The sequence below is a fragment of the Microplitis mediator genome, chromosome 8 (assembly GCF_029852145.1).
Source record: "Microplitis mediator isolate UGA2020A chromosome 8, iyMicMedi2.1, whole genome shotgun sequence".
NCBI classification, from domain to species: domain Eukaryota; kingdom Metazoa; phylum Arthropoda; class Insecta; order Hymenoptera; family Braconidae; genus Microplitis; species Microplitis mediator.
In genome coordinates this window covers 11,091,400-11,112,435 of record NC_079976.1, presented here as the reverse complement: position 1 = coordinate 11,112,435, position 21,036 = coordinate 11,091,400, and the positions used below count along the sequence as shown (strand labels likewise).

Sequence of the window (21,036 nt, the reverse complement as noted above, 5' to 3'; positions counted from 1 at the left end):
CATTTTATTATTTTTTATAGGAGTAAAAATTTAATTACTATTTAATTTTTTCGTTAAACAAAATATATATATCTTTTAGCTAGAAAATTAAAAGTAATTTTTCAAATTTCAAATTTCCCGAACGAGCGCGCGCGCAGCTTCGTCATGCATCGTCACGCTTCGGCAAGTTTCGGCGTGGGAACAGCTGATGTATTAAAAATAACATCAAGTTGACGAGAAAATTAATTAACATTTAAATAATTTACAAACTACAGCTCGTAGGAACTTAAATAAGGGCTCATTTTATTCATTATTTTTTTTTCTTTCAATTTTATTCGGGTTTTTTTTTGTCCATATGCTATAATTGGTTAAATATTTGAGTAAAACTGGAATTTTGACCATTTTTTTATAAAAGAACATATTTGCTAAGCACTTTTTTGTTTGATTTTTTCGGTTGTCGTAGTTTTAGCATATTCTGAATCATTCTGTGAAAAAATTAGCCTGCCAGGAATTGTCGCGAGCAAGAGTTACTTTTTAGGCCTAACTCGACTGGACTATCGGTATTCGAAAATTGGACTGAAACCAATAACCCTCCGTCCGTCGCGCTGTCTCGCCCCTTCGTTCGTCGCGCCGTGGCGTTCCGCCGTCATGTATTTATTATTGCGGTATTGCCAAGTATCATAACTATGATTTTAATAGTGCATTGCAGAGCGAGTGGGTTAGGTGAGTCTTTATCTGGGAAGCACAATGTTTTTAACACGAGTCACAAGTGCACAAGCACGAGCGCCAGCGAGTGCTTAGTGTGTACCAGAGACGAGTGCTAAGAACATTGTGTTTGACGGATAACGACTCAACCCACGTGCTATGCACTATTGACAGGGAGTCTAGTATATGGTGGGGACAACTGAATCGATCGCAGCGCTCGCTGTGGGCAAAATTTCGTTGAATCATGCTCTCATTGAAAATAAACACGTGAAAATTAAGTTTAAAAATAGTTCATAATAGTTATTGTGTCGTTAATGTTTGCCTTTGCTCATCGTTTGAGGTTAAAACAATATTTTAAAATTTATTGATTCATATCCGGTTTGAATAATGATTTTTATCATTGCCTAAAAATCATTTTTTAACCCTTCGTTACTCGCGCTATACGGCGATTCCCTGCACAACACTACTCAACCTAATAGAGTTGGCGTGAATACGAGTAAGACACTAGAAAAAGCGCGTGTAACGGAAAGTTAAAAAAACATTATAAGTTAGTTTCTTAGTTACGATTCACAAGCAAATTATCATGAATTAAAATAAAATTATTTTTTTCAATTTTGTTAAAAAACTCAAGTTACTATTCTACTATTTTTTAAACTTTTATTATTGTAGTTGTCATGTATTATTTGTTTTGATTTTATCGGTTAACATTATTCTATTCTAAAATAATAGTATTTATTATTTGTTAAAATTTTTTATACTTAATTTTGTTATCGAAATATATTTAGTTTAATTTTCTCTATCAAAAATACAATTGCACTTTTTTATTTATATTATAATAAATTTTTATATTTTGATTTTGTAACGAATTTTTATTTTTTACACTGATTTTATATATCTCTTATAATTCTCGAGCATGATTTTTTGTAACCATCAGATGTCGTTTTCGTCGCGCTCCCTGCCAATACTTTATGCAACAATTGTCTGATTTTTGCGAATTGTTATGTCAGCAAAGTAAACCCTAAATCAGGTGGGGATCTATATGATACTAGTTCTTGACTTCTATCATCACTCTTTTTTTATTCATTTTAATTAATAAAAAATAACCAACGTATTCATACATAGACACTGACATCAAAGTTGTTAGATTGATTGTACTACTCATTCTGAATATATTTAGTATTGAGATTATTTACTTTAGTAATAATAGTAGAGTTTGTTTTTGAGAACGGTCGATAATGACTTCTGAGGAATGTGTTTATGGATTAAAATGCGGTTGTTTTAGTCCAGTCGGCAAGTGATTTAAATGGCGGTCCTAGTAGATTAAGCGAGGCGGAGACCGATTTTGACGATTTTTTTTTTGATTCCGCACTAAAAAAGGATTTCCAAAAAAGTTGAACAGGTTTCCCGTGTTGCTTTTGATTATTTAAATATTTAAAAATTAGTACTTAGTTAACTTTTAAATATCTCGGAAACTATAGGGAAATCGGGAAAAAAAATTAAGAATAAAATGTAGAGAAATAATCAAAGAAAAAAATGAGACCAATCCGAAGTCTATACGACTAATAGTTTACGAGATATGATTTTTTTAATGCAAATTAATTTTTCGCCGCGCGCGCGGGAGTAAACAATTACCTGGAACTTTTTGAAAAATGCATAAATTAATAAAAATTTTTTTCTAATTCGTAGTTCTTACAATTCATTATGACCCCATAAATACACGCTATCGAGGAACATGGGACGCCATTTACTTTTTGACGAATTATTAACCACCGACCGGTAAACGGTCATTTAGGGTTTGCTTTGCAGATATGATAAGTCGCGACAATCAGGCATGCGTTGAATAAAAAATTAAAACCTATACGACTAAATTTTTGAATAAAATAAAAATTTTGTATTAAATATGTTGGGAATTTAGGTATGGTAATCGTGAATGAAACAAATCAATTTATTAAACAAATGAATATTATATATTTTATTAAAATACGCGCTCTAGGGTATGTCTTCACTCGTAAGAGATTTAGCTTAGACTAACTTATTCTTTTAATATTATTTAACACTGAGGTCCAACAACCTCTCCTCTTTTTGTATAACAAAGATCTCTAAGTTCAAAATATATATATATATATGAGTGCAAATGACGAAAAACATATTGCCTTGCATTTACTTGGAATCTCTCGTCGACCCAAGTACCTAAGGTCATAAAATTTGATCCATGCTAGCTTTCTTTTCTTTAAGTAAACATATACACATTTTGAACTCAACTCAAATATATATACTACGACTTAAATGCGACACTGTTCGAAATATTATTTCGAACAGAATATTTAGTAAAAAGAAATAATTAAATAAAGTATATATAAGAATAAAGATTGATTTTTGTACAGAGAATCCAACAAAATAAAATTATTAAAGAAAGAGATGAATTAAATGAGCTGTAAATGAGAGTCGCTGGTGGTAACTGGCAACACTGCGCAGAAAATCCGAACAAATTCAACGCCCGAGTTTACTTGCGTCAGCGGCACATCACCGCGTTTCTCAGGTTTTCTAACAAAAAAAAAAATATTTTTTCAATATCTAAAATATCGAGAAAATAATTATCATTCATTTATTCGATACTAAAACGTACAGTAGAAGAACTCATAAAATTTCAAAAGACTAGGAAATTTTTTTCTTTTTAAATAATCTTTTAACAAAAATTGCGGCGCTGCGCTCATAGCGCGACGGACGAAGGGATAACTTCCCTTTTTTTTGAAAATTTTGAATTTTCTTAACAGCAAGTTACAAATAGTTTTCTTTCGTTTGTTTATAGTTTAAAAAAGACTGAATATTCCAATAAAATGAAATTTTTTTTTAGCTGTAAAAAGTTTCGAAGGTGAAACATTAAATTTAACTGGAATTTTACGTAGTGAGATGGGCAATTATTTATGTATCGCAAGTAATGGAGTACCGCCGACGATAAGTAAGCGTTACAATGTACAAGTACACTGTAAGTATTTTTAAAATATTTTTTCTTTTTAAACTAATGAAATAAATAATTAAATAAGTTTTTTTTTTTAATTCAATTAAAACAGTTCAGCCACTAATAAAAGTAACAAATCAATTAGTGGGAGCACCAGTTAATCGTAATGTTACATTACAATGTACTGTTGAAGCATCACCACGTGCTATGAATACTTGGTATCGTGATAAAGGTATTGATTAGTTTAATTAATTTATTTATTTACTTATATAAATAGTAATGTCCTCATTTGCTTCTAATAAATATATGATAATAAATGTGTATATAAAAAATAGTTAAACTTGGATGAAAAAAATATCATGAGTTACCTTAAATTTTTTGTGGGCGCTGCAACATGAAAATTTCTCCGTACACTGAGAGAAAAAAAAATTAAATTCAAGTAACCATGTTTACTTAACTCATAATACTGAAAACAAGAAAAAATTTACTACATCGAAGTATAATATTTCTTATCTTTATAACAATTGTTTGAATCTACTCATAAATTTCTACAGACAATGCATTTTTACTAAAATTAAGAAAATATTTACTTGGCACTATTTAAGTAAAATAATACTTAAATCAAGAAATTTTACTTGGAAATATACACTTTTTTCTCTCAGTGTATAAAAAAGTCATTTAGGGAAAGGTAAGGTAAAACGGGACCGCTAACGAAATTCCATGGAACAATTCTTTTCTATAAATAATAAGGTGCAATGATAAAAAAAAAATTGGCTGTAAAAAGAATGGATTTCAATTTAAAAATAAAACTTCCTAGAAATAATTTAAAAAATCGATCTACCAGTTGACCCAGCCAGCCCTAAAACTTCCCGCTATTTTCGAGCTCTTAGAGCTCGAAAACATTGTTGTGAATACGTTTTCGAGCTCGAAAATACTTTTGGATGCCATTGTGTTCGAAAAAAAACATTTTTTACCATTTTTTCTCCAACGATAAGTATCTCTCAAACGAATTGACCGGTTCAGGCGGTTGAGGTGGCAATCGACACGTTTTATCAAGTTCTATAGCTGATAAAATTTTGAAATTGATTTATCTAGTCGTTTTTGAGAAATTTCAAAAAAACAAAAAAAAAATTTTTTTTAATTCTTTCGTTAATTGTTTCTCTTGAACGAATGAACCGATTTTGATGGTTAAGGTGGCATTCGACGTGGCTTATGAGGTTTTAGAGCTGATTAGATTTTGGAATCAATCCACAGAGCACATTAAAAGTTGTCCAAAGAAAACATTTTTGAAAAAATTTTATTTTTGGAATATTTCCGAACGAACCCGGAGCTCAAATTTTCATAGCTTGTAGAAATTAACAAGCCGCGCCGAATGACACCTTGCCGATCAAAATCAGTTCATCCGTTCAAAAGATAATACAGGTATTTACATACGTACATACGTACGTACGTACGTATACATACATACATACATACATACATACATACATACATACATACATACACTCGGACATCATCGTGAAATTAGTCAGCATAGCTTCCTAGAACCTCAGAACGTCAAGATCTGATAGAAATTCGGTTTTCGAAAATCGGACTGAAACCGCAATAACTTCCCGAATTTTTGAAAATTTTCAATTTCCTTAGCGGGAAGTTAAAAAAAAAATTGAGATACTCAAAATTGTGTAAAAATAATGTAAGAATCATACATAACCGTCAAGACCAATTTTGGAGAAAAAATTTCTTCATCAAATTTTTAGGCTGATCCGTTTTGCCTGGCGCTCCCCTACTTAAGGGGCTAAAGAAACAATGGATTTTTGTGCATTTGAATACGGTGAATCTTATTTTTTTAACTTCTACTTGAAGTAATTAAACCAAATTTCCAGTTATCATGGAAAAAAAATCTTTTTCCCGAGCGGACAAAATGGACGACCCCCAAAAAAAAGTAAACAAAAAAATTTTTTTTTATTAAAAAAAAAATGACTGTAATAAAATTTTTGGACACTCAAAATTGTACTAAAATGATGATCAGAGTCGTGAATGACGATTAAAAACAATTATGTTAAAAAAAAAACTTTTTACTTGATTTGTGGTGGCCCGTTTTGTCCACCCTTTCTTAATGTATACGTACATATATATATACGTTTTTTCATTTATTGGGTATAAATTAATGAATTTTATTTTTAAGGTGACAAGTTATTACCAAGTATTAAATATACAATGTCAGAGTCGGCATTAAATGACTACACATGGCAAATGAATTTAACGATTCATAATTTGGATAAAAAAGATTTTGGTGGGTATGCATGTGCATCTGTGAATGCACTGGGGCGTGCTGAGGCATCAGTGCGATTGCAAGGTAACGATAAATTAATCTATTCCCTTGAGGCTATTAGTAAGTTTCGAGTCAATGAGTGAGTGAGTGAGTGAGTAAGTGAATGGATGCGGTGATAAGTGTTGAATTGGTGGCAAATGAAAAAGAGAAAGAATCAGAGGGAGTGGGAGAAATGGGGTTGAGGATAATGCAACAGTGTAGGTAGATGAAAGTGGGTGGGTTGTTGGTATAAGTAGTGAATGAGAGTTGAGAGTATATAGATATTGTAGATGTACTCTCAGGTAGCAACAGGTGAAGAGCATGTATATATATATAGATATATTTCCGTGGTTGCTTATTTTAAATGGACATTTTCTGACAGGTTGTAAAAAAATATAAAACGAAGTTTTATAAGTGAATGAATTATTTAAGATCTTGAATACGGTATCGTGAATTTGATAGTGCTTTAAGTACTTGTGGCAATTGATGCAAACTTTTTTAAATTTTATTTTTGTTTATTATTTCTTCATTGTTAATGGTAAAATAAATATTTTTATACTTTATGAATTCATTTATGATCTATTTTTTTCTTTTGATTTTAATTAAAAATTTTTACGTTGTTAAAAAAAATTATTTCTATTTATTTCTCAATTTCCCGTGTATAACCCTTATAAAATTTACCAGAATTTTTATATTGATTTCATTTATTAGATCAAAAAATTTCTGATACCTGTTTTTAAATCCTCATCGAGTTTTTATAAAATTTCTCATGACTTTAGAGGTTTCCTTGAATCTCTTTATCATTGATTGTATTTTCCACACGGAGAGAAATTTATGGTAACAATTACAATATATTATGGGAATGGTTCCCATAATGCATGATAACCGATTTTTTTGAAATGTTGATTATAAGAACGGGACCCATTTATATTGTAGTTATCATTACTATAATATTATAGAATCGTTACCATAATATTATGGTAACCGTTACCATAATATTATAGTAATCGTTACGATAATATTATGGTAACCATTACCATTATACATAGTAACCATTACCATGATATATGGTAACCATTACCATAATATTATATACACGCTGAGAATTTTATGGTAATGATTATTATCTCATGGTGGTAAAATTAATTTTTTTCTCGCGGTATCTATTAATCTCATAATTATTGAAAGGTTCACAATATGATATGTTAATAATTAAAACACACGATGGCAATAGTTATCATCACGGGTGTTAAATTAGTATAATAATCATTATCACAAAAATAGTAGCTCCTAACATATCACATGACCAATCCCGATGAAAAAAGATTTTATACAATTGTATAAAATTATATACAAAAATGGCTCGATCCAATTGTATACAATTTGTATAGAATTGTATACAATTTCTATACAAATTGTATACAATTGGATTGGGCCATTTTTTCTATCTTTTCTATATATATAATTATATATAGTCTATATATAACTGTATACAATCTTTTTTCATCGGGATATTACAATCACTTGATGATATTTTTCACGATACAGTGATGGTAGCAGTTGCTATCTCGCGATCGTAATCATTACAAATTTGTATGGCAAGTATTATCATCCCCGATGAGAATGATTGTCATAAAGTCCAAAAACTCAAAAATATTCCACGGTAACCAGTTTTTAATCAATGGTTTAGTGTATTGAGCAGCTAAAGTGCTCAATTCGTTATTTACTTTAAATTTTATTGTTTAATGTAAATATTTTACCCGGAAGAAATATATACACAGTAAAAAATATTGTGTTAAAATCAACACAATCTGTGTGTTAAAAACGATCCACACAATATTTGTGTTATTTTTCAACACAGACTATTTGTGTTGAATTTCAACACAAAATTTGTATTAAAATTTCAACACAAAATTCGTGTAATATAAGGCGTAACTTCAACACTTTTTAAATGTTCATGGTGACACAAAAAAACTTTTATTTTTGTACCATGGATTATTTTTAGGTTATCAAAAGTGTCAACAATTATTATTTAACACTGAACTATTTTGTGATAGTAAACATGATCCTAAAGTTAGCAGACAGTTAACAATTTTCGAATTTTTTTATCAACAAATCCATTACGAAAAAAAATGAAAAATAAAAATATGCGCATGTAGAAAAGTAAAAAAGCCACAGATGCAATTTTTTAAATATTTTATTTTTTTTAAACTATACGAATCATGAACTTTGTTAACTTAATTTTTTTATGTCCAATTGAAAATAAATAAAATTAATTTCACAAAAATAACAACTAACCAAGCAAAATTGATGCTTAATGGCGCTTCCCGCGTGAATAGAAGGAAGACATTTTTTTTAACACAATTCAACTGTCGTTTCAACACTTTTTTTGTGTTGATTTCAAAGTAACACTTAATAAATGTTGATAATATCGATTTTTGTACTAGGTAACTCTTTTAAAGTGTTGAATAGGAGATTGATTAAAAATTTTAAAGTAACACAAAGAATTGTGTTGATTTGACACAAAATAATCAACACAAAAAATTTAACACGGACCGTTTTTAACACAGATACACAATATTTTTTACTGTGTACATCACTTATAAACAAAAAAAGTACCCCAACTGTCACTTTAGAAGACGGCCATTTTTTTTTTTTTTTTAATTTATTTAATGCTTCACTCTATTGACTATTGGAAAAAGTAATTATTAAAACGCACGAAAATTTGTGAAATTTAAAATAATTAGCTTTGGAAAAAATAATTTTATACCATATCATGAGGTTATTATCAGTGTGGAATTGTTTTATCGAGTTTTAGAGAACGTTCTTCTTAGAAATGAAAAGTCAGACTGAGCTAGAGATATCCCCTACTATACCCGATTTCCTAGCATTCAAGTAATTTGCGTGGCACGACTGCGCGCTACTGTACTTACAAACAATTAACCTTTAAAATTTGAACTGTAGAATGGTTTTTAATACTCCAATTTAACTATCTGATTAAATATTTATTCAATTTTATCAATATCTATTTATTTATCAAGTATCAAGTATAATGAATTGACTGTTGGAACTTTTTTTGATTTTCAAGAATTGTCATGTAAATTTAATAAAATTTATTACTAATGAATCAATATATCACTATCTTCACATTATTAAAAAAATTCAAACATAATTCTCAATGAAAATACAATATGTCTATTTAACAATATGTTTTATATAATTAATCAAGATATTCAGTCGAATTCGAACTCAAAAGTTTCTAAAAGTACAGTACCAACTTTTTTTTTGAAAACTTTAATTGGTTTTTGATTATTGTGAGTTTATTAAAATCTCATGAAATTTCTTGGATTTAAAAATTAATCATACATGAAAAAAAAAATGATCTCCATTTAAAGTTATGGCTTATCGAATAACCATCAGCTTTAAAATTAATATTAAAAATTAATTGACCTATAAACAATAAAAAAATCTGTCTATCGGTTGACTCTGCGGGCCAGCCCTAAAACTTCCCGCTGTATTCGAGCTCAAGGAGCTCGAAAACATTGTTGTGAATACATTTTCAAGCTCTTCAAGCTTGAAAATACTTTTTTATGTCATTGTTTTCGAAAAAAACCGTTTTTTAGCATTTCTCCCACGATATCTCGCGAACGAATTTACCAATTTTGATGGATGAGGCGGCAATCGACGTATTTTATGGAGTTCTAGAGCTGATTAGATTTTGGAATTTTTTAGTTCAGTTGTTTCAAAGAGATTCGCAAAAAACGGTTTTTTATCGTTTCTTTTTCCTGCGATGTCTCTTAGGCAAATGACCCGATTCTGATGGTTGAGGTGGCAATCGACGCGTTTTAATAAATTCTAAAGTTGATTAGATTTTAGAATTTTTTAGTTCAGTTGTTTCAAAGATATTCGCAAAAAACTGTTTTTTATCATTTCTTTCTCCCGAGATAACTCTCGAACGAATTATCCGATTGAGATGGCTAAGGCGGTAATCGACGCGTTTTATTAAATTCTAGAGCTGATTAGATTTTAAAGTAGATCGTTTAAGTCGATTCTGAGAAATCACTAAAAAACTAAAAAAAAAATTTCTTTTTTTTCATAATTTGCCAATATTTTCGAGTCTACTTGATCAAATGATCTGAAATTTTCAGGAAAGTTGACGGCCAACAAGCTCTTTCGATTGCCACCTTAAGAATCCAACTCGGTTCATCAGTTAAAAAGTTACAAAGAGTTTACACACACACACACACACACACACACACACACACACACACACACACACACACACACACACACACACACACACACACACACACACACATACACACACACACACACACACACACACACACACACACACACACACACACACACACACACACACACACACACACACACACACACACACACACACACATACACACACACACACACACACACACACACACACACACACACACACACACACACACACACACACACACACACACACAAGAGGCTGCTGTCACATTGGCGTCTTGAGGTTAGAGTAAGACAGCAGCCTCGCGGAATGCAATTTTCAACATTAAATAAAAGTTATTGTTTATGGAGCTAGAGTTCGGGGAGTCGAGACTTTTTTTCAGAAATTTCCTCCTCTTTAAAGATCTTTTTTTAGATTTTCGATATCGCTTATAGTTATTGAGTTATCAACAACAATCTAAGATTCTTTATTTTGTTTATATTTTTTGTTAATAAAAAATTGAAATTTTGATAAATAAAAAAAATAAAAAACACATCTTGCTCAAAATTTGATTCCGCATCGAATGAGCTATCACTCATATTTTTGCCACAATGCTAAAGATTTTTTACAGCAAATTCACACAGGATTTTCACAAAAGTCTTCGTTACAATGTAACATAGTAATGGTTACCATTCTAGCATAGGAATCAGAACTATTCTTTTCTCTCCGTGTATGGGACGATATTTCATAAACGTACTAGGAACGGTTACCATAAATTTCTCTTCGTGCATATCAATAAAAATTTACCATAATATCTAAATCCACTGAAATTACTCTTAAGCATTGTGGAGAGAAATTAGTACCTGGATAATTTATATATCAAAAGAAAGAGAATTTTACGCTGATTTTTATAATGCAAAACTTAGATCATAAAATTGTCGAAAAGTTTGCGAAAATGTGAAAGAAAATCGAAAATTATGAGAATTGACGTAATTTTAATAAAAAACTTGATATAATTTTGGTATTACCTTATAAAAATTGCTATCAATAAAACGAGGAAATTCCCATGAATTCAAAAAGTCAAAAGCAAGACGTCCACCATTTATAACAATCGTGCAAAAAATTAATGAAAATAAAAAAAAAAAAAATTTAATTATCGGACTCAGCTGTTCGGGGAAACTATAGTATGACGGACTGTATGCGCACGCAGTACCAAGCGCAGTGGTTCTCATGCAATAAATACTTCAAACTAAAATAATAATCGACGCAGAGTTGAAAGAGAGAAACCGGAATTTATAAAAAAAAAAAAATTATTTATAATCGTTATTAAAATATAGAATATTGAATAAACATCTCTCATGAAAAAAAGTTATGAAAACAATATATTTAAAATATAAAAAAAATATATTTTTTGTATTAATTAATAAATTAAAAATACATAAAAAAAAATATTGAACATTTGTAAAAATCATATTTTTTACAAAAATTTTCCAGCCGATTTTCGTATGTATTTTATATATTTTTTATAAATTGAAATTAAAGTAAAAAGATATAAAACATATACGAAAATTGGCTGTAAAAATATGATTTTTATAAATATTCAATATTCTTATGTATTTTTAATTTATTAATTAATGCAAAAAATATATTTTTTTTTATATTTTAAAATATATCGTTTTCATAAATTTTTTTTATGAGATGTTTATTCAATATTCTATATTTTAATAACGATTGTAAATAATTTTTTTTTTTTTTTATAAATTCCGGTTTCTCTCTTTCAACTCTGCGACGATTATTATTTTAATTTGAAGTATCCGTGGAATGAGGACCACTGCGCGCTGTACTGCGTGCGCATACAGTCCGCCATACTATAGTTTCCCCCGAACATCTGAGTCCGATAATTAAAGTTTTTTTTTTTATTTTCATTAATTTTTTGCAAGATTGTTATAAATTGTGAACGTCTTGTTTTTGACTTTTTGAATTAATGGGAATTTCCTCTTTTTATTGTTACCAATTTTTATAAGGTAATACCAAAATTATATCAAGTTTTTTATTAAAATTCCGTGAATTCTCATCATTTTAAATTTTCTTTCACGTTTTTCGCAAACTTTCCGACACTCTTATGATTTGAGATTGGCATTATAAAAATCAGCGTAAAATTCTCTTTCTCTCTTTCTTTTGATATATGAATTATCCAGATACTAATTTCTCTCCACAACGCTTAAGAGTAATTTCAGTGGATTAATAGATTTGTATACGACAATACTCCATAATTTCAAAAAATTTCTTTTAATATTTTATTATTGTGTTACGTTCCCGTAATATTTTATTGATTAAATTAAATTAATTATTTTTAATAAATTAATTTTACACAATGTAACGGAAATCGGTTACGATAAGAGAGTCGCCGTGGCTCGCGGGTCGTCAAAACAGATGACAATGCATGAGACCCGGGCCACGACGATTCTCTCACAGGAAACCTGAGATGCAGCGTCAACATTTTATCAACTCTGTTGGCTTTATTATATTTTTATAATGACAAAATAGTCAGTCCGTCGAGAGAGCTCATGGAGCTCGAACCTCTGCTCTCCATAAGTAATTAATAAATTAAAATTAATTCTTAATTAATTCAACCTTATTGTGGGGTGCCGATTGGCCATAACATTATTACCACCCACACACAAAAAAAGGAATTCTTGGGTCAAGAAGAAAATCGTTTCCAAAAATAAATTCTTAAATTAAAATATCCTCTTTTCTTGTTTGAAAAAATTTTCTCTTGGTAAAAAATTTTTTTTTTTTTAATTAGAGTATATAAAGCTCTTCAATAAAGAAATTCAATTTTGATTTAAAAATATAAATTTTTGCTTTAAATGTTTTTAGTTTCTCCGAACAAGAAAACAACTTGGTTGGCTCAAGAAAATTTAGCTCTTGGTTTTAGAAGATACCAACTCATTCTAAAAACATGGTTCTCTCAAATGTAGTCGATATCGATTCATTTCGATACATCGAGTTTTTAAACGGAGGCACATTTAACTTACTCCAAGTAAAAATTAATTTATTTAAAGATTTGATAACATTTAGTTCAAAATAAATGTAGACTTTATCTGAAAACAATTAATTTTAGATTAAAAAAATAAAAAACTCATTTTAAAACTAAATTATACATTAACGTAAAATAAAAAATACTTTTATTTTAAAATACAATAATTAAGTTCAATTTTAAATTAATGGTTTTTATTAAAAATTCTATTTTCAGAGTATATACAATTAATCATCAAAATATATTTTGATTCTTTATTACAATAAAAAAATTTTTTTTTTGTTACAAAAATAAATGAAAGGTTAGGTTATTTATCCTGGCTTCATTGACAGCATCAACTGCATGATATATACCACACTAAAAAGGAAACAATTTTATATAAATTTAGGATCAGAAATGATAACAAACGTGACTATCTGATATGATTAAAAACAGCATAAATAATAATTAACTTACTTTTTTGTGATTGAAACGACACCATTTAACTTAACGTGAATCAGGAAAAAACACCAGATATAATGACTAATAACTACAATAACTCACATTTTTACCGGACACTTCAATTCAAAACAATTTATGTATATGAATTAGTTAATTGTATAATTAATTAACTAATACTATTAGAATATTGGTGTGTAATATATAATTGCACATATACGGCACCAGCGCTGAACAGACTCGTTTCATTTTTTTGGGATCTTCGGGCGTCTACGTGTATACACAAAGTAGTGTCCGAAGTAGAGAAGCTGCATAGACCCGAGTGCTCCTGTTATCCGAATGCTGCTATGGAAAAAAACCAAGAGCTTGATTTTCTTGACTTGAATTTTTTTTATTTTTGTTTCAAGCAATAGCCACTAGTTGGTTTAAGAAATCTGACTCCTTACGTAGAGAAGTTAAATTTCATAGAATAAAATATTCAATATACATGAATGAAGAAATTCAAAATATTAATTCAAAAAACAATTTACTTTCTTAAAATATTTTTTCTTTTTGAACTAAAATCATATATTTTTAACTTAAAACTTTAACCCATTTGGGTCGAAAAAATAACTTTTTGAATCAAAATAATCAAAATTAAGAGAAAATTTTCTTCAACCAAGATTTATTCCATTTTCCTAAATATTCTCTTGACTCAAGATAATTCTCTTTGAACCAAGATAACCTTTCGATCAGTGCAGGGGCGAGCGCTTATCAGCAGTTCCACCTTGTCCTATAACCCTGAGCGTTTAATAGCAGTTCGGGTTTCCTGCCGATTTTCCTACCATTTACCTGCTATAATAAAATTATGGAGTTGGAACTGGCAACGAAAATAAATGAAATCGCGAAAATTAAATGAATTAATAATTAATCGAATAATCGACAAACAGGGCCCACCGGGGGTCTATATACACTCTAACGAGGCCAAACCTGGACATTAAATAATTAAAATTAATATTGAGAATTTTCTAGTGTGTAACAATTGATTTAATTTTTCAAATCAGTTAAATATTTACCGTAACTGCTTTGAAAGTTTCCCATAACTTTTACAAAATTCCCTATAATTTCATAGGATTCGTCATAATTTTACAAATTCCCTCTAATGTTTCTATCATCGATTTTATTTTCTACATCAAAATAAATGTCCCATGAATTTTTTTTCAAATTCCTATAATTTTAAAAGTTTTTTGTAGCTCGAATAAAATTCCCCATAGCATTTTATTTTGGTCAGTTGAGTTATTACATTGAAAAAAAAAATTGAACATACATATTTATTTTTCAAATTTCCAATAAATTTCATAATAACCATATATTTTTATTGAATTACCCATAATAACAAACCTTTTAATATCGCTTATAAAATTCCCCATTATCAAAAAAATGTTTCATAACTCTTATAAAATTCGGCTCGATATTCTATTTAATTAAGTTAAATTATCACATTTATAAAATAAAAAACAATAATTCTTCAATATTTATTTAAAAAATTTACCATAAATTTTTCTTATCCTATTACAGAATTAGAATTAGCAACAGAAACAACACCAGGTCCTATTTCACGCAATACCGATGCAAAAGTACGTAAAAAAATCAACAGTAAACAAAAATTAAATCGTCGCCCTAATAACAGTCACGACGACTGGGACAATAATAATTTAAGCAGTAATAAGAATAATAACAACAATAATAATCATAACAATAATAATAATAACGACGAGTATGGTACAACGCAGATAATGGGAGGTAGTACTCAAGTACATCGTACAGAAAGACCATTAATTTCACCATCACTGTCACCTCCCTGGGTGATACTTGTTAGTCATACGCAAAAATTATCCTCTTGTATATCTATTACTTTATTATTCCTTTTTTTAGTCTTTGTAGTTCATTAAATACTTTACTAATACTAGCTTATTTTATTATTTATTATTAATAAATATAAATTACAATAACGATAATAATAACTATTATATAAATAATCAAATATTTATTTATTTGTATATTGATATTTAAATTTTAATAATCACAAATAGTTTGTTATGTAAATAAATAAGATATATTATTATTATTATTATTATACAAAATAATAATTAATAGTAATGGTAATTAAATAATTAATTGGACAACAATTATTGATGCGGAACTTTGTAATTGCTATAATATTCATGATAATTAAAGGGTTGCATAGTCCAATACTGAAACATATATAAATATATATATATATATATATATATATGAGTATGCGGGTAATATGATACTAATATTGAATATTATTTATAAATTTGACATCACAGACTCTGTATGTTAAATTGATATTATTTATGGACTTTAGTCAAACTAGAGATAAATGATTTATTTATTATTTTTTGTTTAAATATTCGATGTTTACAGATTTAAAATTATGTATCCATGTATAATCTAAATATATCATATATTTTATTAAATGAATAAACGGAAAAATAAGAGAAAAAATAAATTATTAAAATTTTTTTGAGCGAGAGATATTCTCGGGCGAGCTCAACAAATTCATATTTTGAGGCAAAAATTTTCAGGAGATCATTTATTTTATAAGTAATATCATTTGCGGTAATAGAAAAAAGTTTGAGAAAAATAAAAAAGTCGTTTTTTTATCATATGCTTACTTTTGGAAGAGGACGAGAGAGTAAAAAAATTATAAATTCATTTACAGCCACTCTATTATATATATAAATATATATTATATATTGTGCAGGATATCGAAAAAATGACCCTGTTGAAACGACAGCTTTTAATTTTAATATTAAGGTGTCTCATCACGATTTTCTATTTCCCATTTGATTAACATGGGATAATTTTTTTTTTAATGTTTGGAATTTTATCACTCATTAGTGAATCAAAGTATCAAAAAAATCAATAGATAGTTTTGTCAGAAATTGAACGCTCTACAAAAAAGGTCACTTATTATTTTTCGATAAATTTAATTTTTCAAAAGTTATTCAAGGTCAAAGTTTAATTTATAATAAATTTTTACTACTATTCAACTTTTTCGGTGAAACTATCAAACTTATCGCAAAATGTTATAGGACCTTTTTTGTAGATCATTTTATTTCCTGCAAATTATCTTTCTCAGTTTCCGAAATTTTTGAAAGATCTTGAGTTACTTGCATTTAAAAGTAAGTACTTAAAATCGGCAAGAATACGACTTTTTGGAACAGACATTTAAATGCAAGTACCTAAAGAACTTTCGAAAATTTCGAAAACTTCAATAGAAGTAATTTGCAGGAAATAAAATGATCTACGAAAAAGATCCTAATAGTTTGTCCTAATTTTGATAGTTTCGTCGAAAAAGTCGAATAGTAATAAAATTTACTGTGAATCAAACTTTGACATTGAATAACTTTTGAAAAATTAAATTCATCAAACAATAATAAGAGACCTTTTTTGTAAAGCGTTCAATTTCTGACAAAAATATCCATTGATATTTCGATACATTAATTCGCTAATGAGTGATAAAATTCCAAACATTAAAAACAATCGGTCTATCGGTTGACCCTGCGGGCCAGCCCCAAAACTCCCCGCTGTCTCCGAGCTCAAGAAGCATTTGACGTGGCTTATAACATTTTAGAGCCCAGTTGATTTTGGAATCAATCCATCGAGCACATTAGAAGTTATCCAAAAAAAAAACATTTTTGCAAAAATTTTATCACATTTTTGCAAAAAATATCTTCTAGATATTAACTAGCTGCGTCGAATGACACCTTAACGATCAAAATCGGTTCATCCGTTCAAAAGATACAGGCATTTACGTATGTATTTACATACATACATACATACACTCGGACATTATCGTGAAATTAGTCAGAATAGCTTCCCAGAACCTCAAAACGTCAAGATTTGATAGAAATTCGGTTTTCGAAAATCGGACCGAAACCGCAATAACTTCCCGAATTTTTGAAAATTTTCAATTTTCTTAGCGGGAATTAAAAAAAGTTATCCCATGTTAATTAAATGGGCAATAGAAAATCGCAATGAGGTATACCTTACTATTAAAATTAAGAGCTGCCGTTTTAACAGGGTCATTTTTTCGGTATCCTGAACAATATTCTCAGAGTACTTTTTAAAAATAAAAATATTCGATTTTTTCGATACAGCCTAATATATATTTATTTACTAATAGTGTGTGCGTAATTGACATTATCGAAACATTCGAATTATTCGTAAATAATTGCAAATTTTTTTTTACAATTTATTATGTGTGAGTTAAGATTTCATGTTCAGAATTTGAACAGAATATTTAAATTTAAATTCAGTAAATTCGAAATTATAAATTCTTTGAAAAGAAACAAATAATGCGAAAAATTATAATTATTCCATTTATTTCGATTCAAACACTATTCGCATATCCCTAATATATATATTGTTGAAAGGTCTTCCGAAAATAATTATTATCACTGCCCGAGAAAAAAAAAACTCATGGAATTTTCAAAAAAATGTAACACAACATTCAATATATTGAATTTTTATATTGCATAAATAATTTATGATAATAATAATTATTATTAATACAGCAATAAAAAAAAATTGTTTAGAAAAAAATTGAAAAACATATTTGGAAAATCCAAAAGTGCACACCTCAAACGCTCATGTAATATTTTGAGTAGTAAAAAAAAGTTTTATCTGTTTAATTAACATAAAATATTTTTTGACAGTTCGATACTGGCAATTTTTATTTACCTACTGAGAAGAAAAGTTTATTATCTAATAGAAAAAGTAAAAAAAAAAAAAACCAACCTCATTACGTTAAAAAAAATTGGAAAGTAAAAAGTCTACTGGATGACGAAATTTCTGAAATGTTTCGCTCATAAATGCTGGTATGTCAGCCGAAAATTTTAGGTCACCCCCAACCTCCAGAACTACCCTTTACATCGCCCTCAAGCAGTCGAATTACATAAATTTTTTTCATTTTCGTTGCGCGAAAAACGTTTCAATTTTCAGATACATGTTTTTGTCTCAATTTAAAAATTTTTTTCCGCGAAAAAAATCGTCGCTTTCAGTTTGCACCATCAGGTGTCACATTGAAAGTGATCAAGTCTCAACAGTACAAAAAAAAGAAAAAAAAAGCGCTTACGAAGCGTGGAATCGAGATGTACTAAAAACTCTGTATATCTATTTGTGGAGAAAAAATAGTGAAATTGTTATTAGTTGAAACCATCAATTTTGGGTTATTATTTATTTATTAATGAACGTGATGATTTATAATAATTATATTCGAAAGGGTATCTAAGAATTAAAATCTGAAGCTAATAACAAAAAATCAAAGTGATTCATCAACTTTTTAGAGAGAGATCGTGTTCACATACGTGCAGACCAACTGACGTTCAAATACATTTTTTTCAATTAACTTTTTTTTATCAACAATCTAAATAAGAAAACTTATAACTATGTCAGAATTATTCATTGGAGTTTCTTTTTGCTATAAGTGCTTTTTTATTTATTAAGTGCTATATAAAATTAGTGGAGATGATTGAAGTTGACCGAAACTCAGTTTTAAAATTTGGTGACAATAAAACTTAGCGTTCGAGGTGTGCAAAAAAAATTATAAATAATATTTGGACGTTTATTTAAAATGCTGTAAATAATCACGATGCAATATCAACTAATAACTATATTGTATAGTTATATAAAATATACAATAAACATAATGCTAGGTAAAATAATTAGTTGTAATGATACATAGAGGAAATTCTAATTTGCTTTAATTAAAATAAATTAACTAATGTTTCCAATTGTATGTATCGATAATTCGATGAGTAAATTAATTTCTTGTAGAAGATTCGAAGGGAGTGAAGACAATAATTATATATATATATGTCTATATAATTGAATGATAAATAACATATTATATAATGAAATAAGATAAAATTTTATCAATCTATAAAACTTAAGATGTAAGAAAATTAAACAAAATGAAATTGTTAGTAAGTTTATCATCAATTAAATTGATCAATAATTATAATTGAGTTGAAAAAAAAATGATTATCTACACGGAGAGAATTTTATGGTAAAAGTTATCATCGAGTTATAGTACAATTTTTAAACTGAATTTTATAATAGAAAATATCATTTAAATTATTAAATAAACAATCTGAAATGTAGTATCTACCAACTATATGGTAAAATTTACAATTATTTATGATAATCAGAAATTATCTTTTATTATTTTAAGTAATTACTACTATTATCAACATTGTAATTCTTAATAACCTAATGGTAATAGTTACTATCAGCCTAAATAATGATTACCATCCAAGTTAATAAAAAATTTTGATATTAGCGTTATAGTCTGACGCTTGTCTATGTGTAAGTTGTTTAACTGCGGAAGTGATTAATTTCACACACACACACACACACACACACACACACACACATTCTTAGTTAAGAATTCTTACAACTTTGAATGGTAACAGTTACCATCTTCGGTTGTAACAATTATAATTTTTAATAGTTAGAATTACCATCTTTGATAGTAATTGTTACCACCATCATTTGTTACTGTTATCATGTCCAATAGTAAAACTAATTATTAGAACCACTGAAAAATTTTACTACAATTTTAGATAGTTAAAATTAAAAATTTTGTATTGTAGATAGTATCATTAAATTCTCTCCGTGTATGTGAATACGTATATGTTTATATTTATGATTAAGAAAAATTAATGAAATGAAAAACAAAAATTTTTTTGTGTATAAATAAATATACGACAACAAGACATATTGAATAGGACCACCATTATGTAAATAAATTAATAATAATCATGTAAATAAGTTTATAAACTTGACGAAAAAAAATTATTGAATTTAGTTTTATATGTTTCGATTAATTTTATTGATTAAATTTAAGAATATATGCAACGAATCGCTTACAAAAAAAATAATATTAATATCAATACATATCTTTATTTATAAATTTTTGTTATAATTTTGTTTTATCTTAAATACATTTATTCATTTTCCATTTTTTGTTTCATGATAAAATGGACGGAATTCAAAATTTATGATATATTAATGATACTTTGAGGTAAAGAAATTTAACAAGTCTTTAAAACCTATAATTATTTATATTTATGAATAAAAGGCTTTATGCTATAATTATATAAATAAAAGAAATTGGCATATTAATCCCCGATTAAACAAAACGATTTACTCAATGATGAATGTATATCTATATAGTATCAAAATTGAATCGTTTTGAATTGTTTCGAATCGTTTCTAATCGTTTTGAATCATTTATTTAATCAGGGATTATATATATATATATATACTTTTGAGTATAATATATTATCTATTTAAAATCTAACGCAAGTCTTTTG

At 28.0% G+C, this 21,036-nt stretch overlaps 1 protein-coding gene across 3 annotated transcripts in view; it reads left to right on the top strand.

Annotated features, from left to right (window-relative positions):
- Positions 1–19,739, top strand: part of LOC130672897 (lachesin) — a 670,825-nt gene extending 651,086 nt beyond the window's left edge. For all 3 annotated transcript variants that reach the window (XM_057477672.1, XM_057477670.1, XM_057477671.1), the window contains 4 exons: positions 3,539–3,670; positions 3,756–3,875; positions 5,829–5,999; positions 15,206–19,739. In XM_057477672.1, the coding sequence (XP_057333655.1) occupies positions 3,539–3,670; positions 3,756–3,875; positions 5,829–5,999; positions 15,206–15,579 (797 nt within the window). In that variant the 3' untranslated portion in view covers positions 15,580–19,739. The remainder of the gene's footprint in view (positions 1–3,538; positions 3,671–3,755; positions 3,876–5,828; positions 6,000–15,205) is intronic.
- The last annotated feature ends 1,297 nt before the right edge of the window (positions 19,740–21,036 follow it).